Below are 11406 nucleotides of genomic sequence, written 5' to 3'. Positions count from 1 at the left end.
TCTTAACTTGGGTTGCAGTAAGTGTCCGTAAACATACTGATTTTTGATGCTAGATTTTGTGTGTGTTTATATTTTTCTAAGGAGAGGGTTTATATTTTCATCAAATTCTCAAAAGTGGATGGAGCTTAAAAAAAAAGTAAGGTTAGGATTCCACTAAATGAGATCATTCTAAAACAATGTCATTTCAATATTTCTTTAAGTAAAGTAACCTTTTATTACTGAGGTAGATTTCTGTAATCCGAGGTAGACTTCTCTACTCCCATGTGATTGTGGGAGGGTCCCTTGAATTCTGACCTTTTCATTATTTATCCTTTTATGCCTTTGAGGGAATTTAAGTATACCCTTTAAGTTGGAGAAACCTACTACTTTTCAAGGAGAGGGAAATGAGAGATTGACCCCTTCATTTTTGAATTTTTATATATTTTTAAGACATGAAGTGGTGTTTTCCCGCTTTATCTACAAACATGTTTTTCAAAATCCCTTCCTCAACAGTCTATTCTGAGAGTTTTCTTTCCCCTCAAAACCATTCTAAGATAACCTGAACCTGACTTTCCGATATAGGAGAGCTGAAGTCTGGGATGCTTCCCCTCATTAAATGTTAGGCTGTTACTTATTAACTGTAGGATAGCACATTCCTTAGATAAGATAAATGTAACAATAGAAAATTGCCATTCTAGTGCCATCAGCTACAATCTCTTCTGTCTTCAGAGTGTTAAAGTTCATGTAAATCCTCAGTATTGTTGATGTACTGTATATCTGTACCATATTTGGGAAGAAATGTTATCAGCAAGGTACAATGTGGATTTTTAAAAAAATTCTAGGTTACTTCACGGAACGAGCACTTAAGAGGAAAAGAAAGGATCGAAACTCTGTGGAAAACCAAACTATGTGGTCTTCAGAAATGAGAGATGCAGCCATCTGAAATGGTCATGAACCTCAAACAAGTCTTCTTCTCAGTGCTGATGTTTGGAGTAGCAGGGCTACTCCTCGTCATGTATTTGCAAGTCTGGATTGAAGAACAACACACAGGTAACACCGCAACTTTGTTTTTCCTATTTTTAATTATAATGGTCATTTTCACTTAAATGAGCTATGGTCTTTATAGATATATACAAAGTCACAATATTTCCAACAACACAGAGCATTAGACACAAAATGAAACCTCCAGCTCCCCAGAGAAAGGATGCTTATACATTTCTGGGGAGCATTTGCTTGGCCCCTTGGGACCACTCGTGGAATTTTTGTTATCGTGGGCAAGTGGCTCATTAGCCCTTTGGCTCAGCAAAGACTGCTTGTAGAGAATTTGTCTACTCATTTATCCTACCTTTGATGTGTCTCCTAAGCATTGAGCACAAGCCTAAAGAGAGCTGAATATATAGCAAACTCTCTCTTTTAATTCCTTTTTAATTTTTGTGTTGATACTCCAGTTGGTGTAGAAATTCTTTCATACCTTTAATATAAAGCAAGAGTTAGCAAACCTTTTCAGTAAAAAAATAGAAAATATTCTAGGCTTTGCAGGCCATGTCGTCTCTGTCACAACTATTCAACTCTGCCAACGGATCACAGAAGCAGCCAAAGATTATTATGTAAACAAATGAATCAGGATGTGTTCCAATAAAACTTTTATTTACAAAAACAGCTGGTAGGCCAGCTTTGGTCCACTGGTTGCTGCCTACTCTACTTATCTTGTATACTCATCGTTCAGTTTGTAATTGCTGTACGTTGGAGGCACTCAATTACTGTTAAAATGGATTATGCTTATAATGATGCAAGGAAATGTTTTAGAACATCATAGAAATATATATACATAGGTGTTGTGAAATTTGGTTGTTTTCCGTTAGTAGAAATAGCCTATGGCTTATGACTGTTAAGAAAAATAAAATAAAAATAGAACTATTCCTTAACTGTTTCCAACTTTGGCCCATTTAAAAATTATTCTAGATATAAAGCACTTAAGAATCTACTCTGAATGGACTTGAGGACACAGGGAGGGGGAAGGGTAAGCTGGGACGAAGTGAGAGAGTGGCATGGACATATATACACTACCAAATGTAAAATAGATAGCTAGTGGGAAGCAGCTGCATAGCACAGGGAGATCAGCTCCGTGCTTTGTGACCACCTAGAAGGGTGGGATAGGGAGGGTGGGAGGGAGACGCAAGAGGGAGGAGATATGGGGATATATGTGTATGTATAGCTGATTCACTTTATTATAGAGCAGAAACTAGCACACCATTGTGAAGCAATTATACTCCAATAAAGATGTTTAAAAAAAAAAAAAAAAGAATCTACCCTGAAAGATAATTCCATACTAAGTCATAAATAATGATGATTTTAAAAGTTGTTTCCATTTTTAAATTCCTATCCTTGGTTTAGCTTCATAGACACTTTGGAATTATTTCATTTATATGGTAACTCTTGTGAAAAGAATTTGCATATAATTATTTTCTAGAGAATATGTAACATATTGTCCAAACTTATTCTTAATTCCCATTACAATTTATAGAAACTATAATATTTTCTGTTTTCTATATTACTGCAATATTTTATCATACTAACTGATAATATTGAATGAAACCATCTGTGATAAAATAAATAGGCTGATTCCTTTTGCAATATAATTCCTAGCATATATCTTGTCACATAGTAAGCCTTCAGTAGGTGTTTGTTGAATGAGTGAATAGATGAAAAACTCACTGTAGACTATAGACTGGAACGCGGCAAAGAAGGAAGAATCAAAGAGATCTCATTATTGGGAGGTTTGTTAATATCATAGTCTCATAATAGATTTCCCAAGAAAAGTATCACAACAAAGCTCCAATACGTAAAAGAAAATATATTCCTATATACAGACTAATGGAGAAATGTTGTGATTTATTCTGCCAGTAAGAAACTACATGACATCTGAGGAAACAGCCAAGTCATATGATAACCTGACATATACAATGCAATTTACAAAATGTGTCCACAAACATCAGTAGCTACAATTGATCGAAAGCTTACTAAGTGCCAAATGTTTACATGTATTTTCTCTTACTCTGTAGACATCTCACTGGATGTGCTATTCTAAGTTTGTAGATGAGGAAACTAAGGCTCAGGTGGATAAGGAAGTTAGCCAAGGCTCCACCTGAGTGGGCTGAGGTGCGGAGGGAAAGCTAGGATTCAAACCCAGGTTGTGTCTCTCTGAAGTCCATGCCTCTACCCTATGTATTGCTTCTATGAGGGGGAAAAGGTGAATATTGTTACCCCCTAGAGCACACATGAAGCAACTGATTAAACTGAAACTTTAAGTGACTTGCCAGAAGATACAAAGCTAAGCATTTTCAAAGTATGATCCATGCCCAGGTTCTCCTATGCCTCGTGAGCCCTGAAAGAGCCTCCTAACCAAAAAAAGCGGATAAGATAAACATATATGATACATGCCGTAGCATCAGTACAGACGTTTTAAAATCACTGACTTGGTAAACCTAAGCTATGTGTACAAGTTCATAAATGTCTAATCTCTTCTGCAAGTTGGATTCTTTTTTGTCTAATTTTTATTTTTCTTAATTGAGTTCATAAGTTTTCCAAGTTGGGAAATTATTTTCCTCAGTGAATATGGGCTGGTAAAACATTTACCGTTTATTCTCTTAATTTTTGTGATTTGCTAGAAGTACTTTCTCTGATTCTCAATATATCCTAAATGACTTATGTAATATTTCACTATCTACTCATGACAGTGAGTATAAACGTTAGAACCAGGATTCCTTTAGATAACTATTTTACTGAAGAAACATTTTATTATTCTTCAATAAGACTTCATCTGGAGTTTTGCCTTATACTAGGCTAGTGTCCTAGGTTGTAATTCTGTAGTTTTCTAGGTAGACAGGTCCCTATGTATTTTATATGTGTTTCACATAACATCAGGCATTTTTAAAGGCAGTCTCTTTAAATCAGAAAATATCTGAATGCATGCTTTGATGTTAAGTTAAAAATTGGAAAATCTGAGTTTTGGACACTTTAATAAAACTGTCACTCACAGAACTTTGGAAGATGTTTGGTTCCAGAGATCCTCTGTAAGTAGAGCAGATTTTAAAGCTTTGGATGGTTTGATCTCATATACATTTCAGTTGTCTGTAAGAACTCTTAGGTTCTTTTCATACCTTTTTTTCTTTTGAGGCTTTTAAAATTCAGTATGATACAGACTGTTTTCTATACCTCCCTAGTTTTCCTGGGCTTCTTATTATTAAAATAAAATGCTTTAGGATTACAAAAAAAAGTCTTAAGTATGCTCTGATGTGCTAGTAAAAGATTATGAATAGACAAGATCTTTTTGGAGGCAAAGAGGAAAAATGTGTCACAGAGAAATGAAATTCTATCCAATTATACAACAGTTTCATATGAGCATCCATTTCAATACCATCATCAATTAAATTATGCCTTTCTCTGCTAATTTTCAGTATGTGGATGTATTATTATGAACTTTATTTTGTACATTTCTTTTCCCTAGTTGTTAGGAGTGCAAGTTTTACATTCAGAGGAAACTTGAAAATCTCAGATCTCCTGGTTAACTCTGGACAAATCACTTAGCCTCTCTAAGCCTCGATTTTCTCATCTGTAAAATGGGGATAATAATGTTTTCCATATAGGGTTGCAGTGAGGGTCAAAGGAGACAATGCCTGCAAAGCACTTAGCATGGTGCCTGGCAAGCAGTAGTGCCCAATAAATGTGAGCTGTTATTATGATCCTGGAAATGATGCAGAGCATCTGCAGACTTGCTTTTTCTGAGTTATCCCAGTTAAGACTCAGCCACAATTCAGGAAAACAACCCCAAGCTTGTGCCTTGACTGATTAAGAGGAAAAAAGAAAAAAAGAAGACTCAGTTCCAGCTCTGGTTAAAATAGTTGGGAGACTCTAACTGGCACAGAGCCATCGTGTTTCACAACGTAGACACTGGACAGGGAGCGATGGGATTGAGTGGCAGAGAGGAGAGTTCGGGCCCAGGACGATCTCAGGTCTGTACAGGCTGCCCAAGGTCAGGGTACTCATTCATTTAACAGCGTTTATTGAAGACCTAACCATCGGAGGTGCCAATAGAGAACCAGATATAACCCCTGTTCTCAAGGAGACTATAGTCTCATGGATTGTAAGGGAGAAAATGGTCTTGAGTCCAGGCCAAGGCTTTGGTACAAAAGGACAGTCCATTGTGACAGGAAGGAGATAGGCCCTTCTTTATGAGGTAAAGTAATGAGTTAAGACCAGGAGAAAGAGCCCAATCAATTGTCAGTAATGGGACTGCTGACCAGATAAAAGTGTTAGAAGGAGCGGCGTAGGGGTGGGGGCAGGGTCAGCCGATGCAGAGGACCAGATCCGAGCAGAACAGGTACCTGTCTGGGGAAGATGCAGTAATGAGGGGGGCCATCTCAGGATAAATCACAACCATGGCTCATGTTCTTCCCCAGCTCCTGTTGAAATTTGCAATTTGGTGCTCTTTCTCTAGGTAGACTGCTACTGCTGAACAAATACCAGAAGGTGTGGTACATAATTGTTCTGTATATGCAATAAGGGTGAAGACCCCATCATAACAGAGTCAGAATCTCAGCTTTAGAAAAAAATTTAAAGATGATCTTGTACACCACCTATTTTTCAAAAATATAAATCCAATGACATCACTCCCCTGTTCAAAACTTTTCCGTGCTAGCTCATTCCCTTTAGCAGAATCTTCTCCCTGGGCCCACAGAGCTGTGGGCAGAGCACCTTCATTCCCGTGCCGGTGTTCCCAGCTTTACCTCGATTTTTCTACCAAACTAAGCCCTGGGCTAACTCAGCGCTCTCACAGTCTCAGAAGCTGGGATGCTCTTCCAGCTGTCACCTGTCAGGGCTTAGCTCAAATGTCACCTACTTTGATCACCCCACGATCCATCCGTCAGCCTCTCCCACCACCTTATTTATTTCTGTCGGAGAAATGATCATAATTAGCAATTGCCTTGTTTAATTATCTGTTGATTTACTTATTAATTGTCTGTATCCGTTAACTGTTCTGCAACCTCCACGAGGACAGACATCTTGTCTGTTTCACTTATCGCGGTGTCCTCGTTCCACAGCGTGGGACATGTATTTGGTAGGTGCTCAATAGTATTGTCGGACGGGTGGGTAAAGAATGCCTCCGTAGGTTTTCCAGCGTCCAGCCAAATGATTGCATAGACTGTGTTTGAGTGTTTATGGGGACAAAGAATCCACTGCTTCCCAAGGCATCCACTCAGCTCTACAGCCACCTCCTTAGAAAGTGCCATGTATGAAGCCAGAATTCGTCTCCTTAACTTCTGTTTCTCATCGTCCTCATTGGATCCTGGCTGGCACTGCAGCCTTCCTCCAAGGCCCGGCCTCATCATTTTCATGGCAAATGAAATCCCAGATTTTTAAATCATTTTATGAAGAGACAATCCTGGCCAACTCTCCTCTGAACCACTTACTTTATATTTATTTTAAAATATGATATATTCTGTTATCGTATGAAACCTGTGTTAGAAATACATATATCTAATAAAATCCCCTATCAAGTAGTGAAAAGTTATTTACACATATTTTCAAATATATAAAGTAGTGAAAATCAAACATCCCACTGAATAGCTTATTTCTTTTTTTGAGATATTCCAGAATCAAGTTTAGTCTCGGAGACACTGCTTTGGGAAAGATCCCCAGTATCCTCCTTACTTGCTGCAAGTAATAATAAATCCTTCTTTCTACTGAAAAAAAAAAAATGTTTAGTCTTAACTATTCCAAACTAAAATTGTTCCCTGGATTTATATACATTGTAAAAATCTATCTGACAACTTCTGAACGTTATTATTCAGGACTGGTATTTTTTAGTTTTTAAATTTTTTAAAAGGAAACAAATTTACTTAAACAAAAACTAAAATACAGTTCACCCATTTCTCCCACCCTTCTACGCCCCACCTCTGGCAACCACCAATCTGTTCTCTGTCTCTGTGAGCTTGTTTTGTTTTTTGTTTTTAGATTCCATGTATAAGAGAAATAATACAGTATTTGTCTTTCTCTGTCTTACTTATTTCACTTTATGTAATGCCTTCAAGGTCCATCCACATTGTCACAAATGACAAGATTTCATTTTTTTATCTCTGAATAATATTCCATTGTATATATATACAAATCTTCTTTATCCATTCATCTGTCAGTAAACGCTTAAGTTGTTTCCATATCTTGGGTATTGTAAATAAAGCTGCAGTGAACTTAAGAGTTCCTATATCTTTTTCGAGTTAGTGTTTTCATTTTCTTCAGATAAAAACCCAGAAGTAGAATTGAGAGATCATACGGTAGTTCTATTTTTAAGTTTTTGAGGAACCTTCATACTGTTTTCCATAGTGGCTGCACCAATTTACATTCCCACCAACAGTGCATGAGCGTTCCCTTTTCACCACATCCTCACCAATGCTTATTTCTAGTCTTTTTGGTGGTAACCATTCTTACAAGTGTGAAGTGATAGCTCATTGTGGTGTTGATTTGCGTTTCTCTAATGATGAATGATGTAGATCATCTTTTCATGTACCTTTGGCCATCTGTATGTCTTCTTTGGAAAAAGATCTATTCAGATCTTCTGCCCATTTTTTAATCAGATTGTTTGGTCTTTGCTATTGAGTTGTATGAGTTCCTTATATATTTTGGATATTAGCCCCTTATCAGATATATGATTTGCAAATGTTTTCTTGCATTCAGTAGGTTGCCTTTTTCATTTTGTTGACAGTGTCCTTTGTCATGCAGAAGCTTTTTAGTTGTAGTAGTCCCACCTGTTTAGTTTTGCTTTTGTTGTTTTTGCTCTTGGAGTCAGATGCAAAAAATTATCTCCAAGATCTATGTCAAGGAGCTTACAGCCTATGTTTTCTTCTAAGAGTTTTATGGTTTCAGGTGTTACGTTCAAGTCTTTAATCCATTTTGAGTTAATTTTTGTGTATGGTGTAAAATAGTGGTCCAGTTTCATTTTTTTGCATGTGGCTCTCCAGTTTCCCCAACACCATTTATTGAAGAGACTGTCTTGTCCCCATTATATATTCTTGGCTCCTTTGTTGTAAATTAATATGTAGGGGTTTATTTCTGGGCTCTCTATGCTATTCTATTGATTTATGTGTCTACTTTTAATGCCAATACCATACTGTTTTAGTCACTTTTTGTGACTAAAATATAGTAAATTTAAATTTTACAAATTAAAATATTTGTAATATAGCTTTGTTCCAGCTTTTTTCTTTTTTCAAGAATGCTTTGGCAGGACCAATAATGTTTTAGATATTAATTGATAACATTTTTACATGTTTACCTTAAACAGAAACTTATTTGACTTTTCTTTCATACCTCTAATGACATTTTTTCTGATTCCTACTAGTTTATTTCTGATTTACACTAAATAAGTACTGATAGCTGAATTTAGTTTAGAATTCAACATTAGCATCTAAAGTCAATTGTTTAGCTCTAAATGATCATACCTAGCATATGGAAGAATCACATAGCTATAATCCCACCTTTTCAAAACTCATTGTCACCAATCCAGGCTCTATAGGACTCTGATCCCAAAAATAGTTGGCCTGAAAAGTATGTTCATTTTGGTCAATGATGTGAACTTTCTGTAAGCCAGGGCTTTATTCAGATCTTCAATGCTGTTATCAATGGCAAGATTGCCAAAACAGATGGCTACTTTTAATTTTTTTCTTTTGCAAAAGTACAATAAACATCGATAGGCCCAGGTTATGTTTCAACCTTCTTGTGTTTGTATGAAAGTGATAAGTAGTAGCTACAAGCTTCTGATTTTTGGCAAAGTAAAGCCACCTTATTGTTCTCTTGGACAGTTAATTGATTCAGGACCTCATAGACAAACTGGCCTCCATGCTTTGGTATAATATTTCTAACAAGATTCCATCTTGCTTTTTTCCAAACTAAATATATTTTGTGGCCTATAAATAAATTTTGCTTTTAGACTGGTTTGGCATAATTCTTTTCTCTTGAGCCTCTCTGATGAGCAAGTATATTCTTTTCCTCTGAAATCAGGCTGTTTTTCCTGATTTTGATGTTGCTGTATTGAAATTCTATTTTCCCCCAGGGAATCTTTGTATACCTGACCTGGAGCAAAGGCACTTATAACATGGAAGGACTTTATGCTTACTGTCAATCATATCCTCAGGAAAATAAAATTGCTTTTCTTTGAAAAGTCACTTGTTTGAGTTACTTCCTCTGGTTTTGGTGAAGGTTGCAACCATTATTTAATCAAATAAACACCTACTCCCTCTGCCTACCTCTGGACACCGCCATCTCCCATCTTCCTTTTACATGATTTTTCCCATCTCAGTTGACTTAGCTGTTCTCTCCTCCTGGAACATGTTTTCCTTCACCGTTTCCATTGCTGGCTTTTCCTTATCCTTCAGGGTATAGCTTAAATATCACCTTCCCTCAACTTCTTATGTAAAGTTGATATCCTCTGATGGTTTACCTCCCACCACCTGTTATTTATTACTTCTTAAAATTTATTTCATGGCACCTATTCTATCTGTAATCATTCTTTGCGTTTATTTACATATGCTCTACCTCTCACAATGCAAGTTCCCAAGGACAGGGAACTTGTATGTTGGTCACCAGTGTCCATTCAGACACCTGTCACCCACTTTCAGATCCTGATGTCAATTCTCACTTCATTATGTACTCCCAGTGCCCTCCAAATTCCATGTGTATTCTTATCCACTCAGCTACTTATAATTTGCCCCTCCCAGTGGACTCTGTTTTAACTCTCTACCCTGCCTTCTAAGTCTCCTGTCTTCCTGAGAGCTGCCTCCTGTGTATGCCCTGCACCCCAGAAGCCGTACTACTAGAAATGAAGAAGTAATGGTCAAAGTTGCTTAAAATCTTCTGAATTTGAATAACGTTCAGTGGCCAACCTTTGCTACAGGGTCGATCCAATCAATGTAGATTTTTAAAAAATCTAGTAATCAATTGAATGCATTTGTTCTCCAAATATGTTCTGAGTACAGGTAAACAACAGTGCTGTTGCTTCAGCCCAGCACTCACCCTTCTTCTGGGTGCCACCCCTGCCTCTGTTTCTTTTGCTCCTCCTCCCCCACACCATCTACAGAGTGTAGCAGAAACTGCCACTTGACAATGGGACCCTCCGTTTGGTCCGTTGGCACCTGGCCAACGCTAGGCCCCGCATCCATAGGACACCGCACGTCACTGGTCATCATGAATTACTAGTCTAGGGAATGGTTGGCTGATTCAAGCTTGGCTGATGATTCCCTTTCTTGAAATTTTGGGAGAATGGCCCTGAGTGCCTGGATGATAAGATGCAAAACTCAGAAGCTCATTCACTTTTCTACTGCATTTTGCAATCTGTTTGTAAGAGTACAGAATATATTTTGGGCGTTAACACCTTGTCTATTTCAAGCGCTGAAAATAGTCTTTTCCCAGGATGTCCTTGTCTTTTGACTGTTTCAGATAGATTCTCAAATGGCTTTTCCCCACACAATTGCATATTGTTGAGATTATACAAATTGGGCATTGAACGGCACAAGCTATCTAAATAAATCATAATTCTGTGAAAAGAAAAAGAAAAAAAAGAAAAAAACTCAGAAGCTCAAGTGGCTGTTTCCTACCACGTGGGCCAGAGCAGCTGAAGAGACCAGGCTGGAGAGGGAACAGAAGGGCAGTTGGGAGGAGAGGAGCCGAGCTGATGGGGGAGCCTCAGAGAGCGTTTGGGTTCCTGTATCAGCTTCTCCCAAGATTCAGGACTGTTCCTGCCTGGGGTATTTAAGGTGGCTTGTAGGGGTGGAAAAATTTCCCCTCTGCCTTTCTTGTTTCTCTGGCTGGTCTAATAAATTGACATGAGACGGATTAGTAGGAGAAAAACGAAGGTAATTTCATACATATTGGAGCCCCATAAAAATATGAGACTCTAAAGGAAGTGGCCAAGGCAGGAAGCTTTTACACCCTTTAGACAAAGTAACAATACATTTAGAATTGGCATGAATTGAACGTGAAGAATTGACATGACAGAAGTCTTTGGGGTGGGGGTAGTAGACTGGTAAAGAAGTAACAAGGTTTGTTTATACAGCCTTCTCTGCACTGAATTCCCTGTCTCTGGTGATAAGGATGTCTTCTGCCCTCCTGGGACAGGGAGGGTACCTTTCACAGGGGAGATTTATTTCCTGCTTCAGGGGGACAAAGGAGGGTCAGAGGGTCCTTCTTGTACCAGCTGTTTCTCAAGTACTTTTAATTCAAAATAATCAACATGCCAAAGTGACATATTTTGGGGTGACATATTCTGAACCCCTATAGGCTCAACTTGGGCTTCTGTCACCTGCAGCCCAAAGAGTCCTAATAAATCCAGACCAGCTCTCCTATCTTCCTTCCCACCCTCGGTAAGCAGCCATCTTTCTC

The 11406-nt window shown here is 37.9% G+C and overlaps 1 protein-coding gene across 1 annotated transcript in view; it reads left to right on the top strand.

Moving 5' to 3' along the window:
- Positions 1-908: 908 nt before the first annotated feature.
- CHST9 (carbohydrate sulfotransferase 9) overlaps positions 909-11406 on the top strand; it is a 201359-nt gene continuing 190861 nt past the window's right edge. The window contains exon 1 of the mRNA XM_068563451.1: positions 909-1029. Coding sequence (XP_068419552.1) covers positions 909-1029 — 121 coding nt within the window. The remainder of the gene's footprint in view (positions 1030-11406) is intronic.

This window comes from Eschrichtius robustus, chromosome 14 (genome assembly GCF_028021215.1).
Source record: "Eschrichtius robustus isolate mEscRob2 chromosome 14, mEscRob2.pri, whole genome shotgun sequence".
NCBI classification, from domain to species: Eukaryota; Metazoa; Chordata; class Mammalia; order Artiodactyla; family Eschrichtiidae; genus Eschrichtius; species Eschrichtius robustus.
Note: the sequence above shows the minus strand (reverse complement) of the source record. Positions and strands in the feature narration are given on the sequence as shown.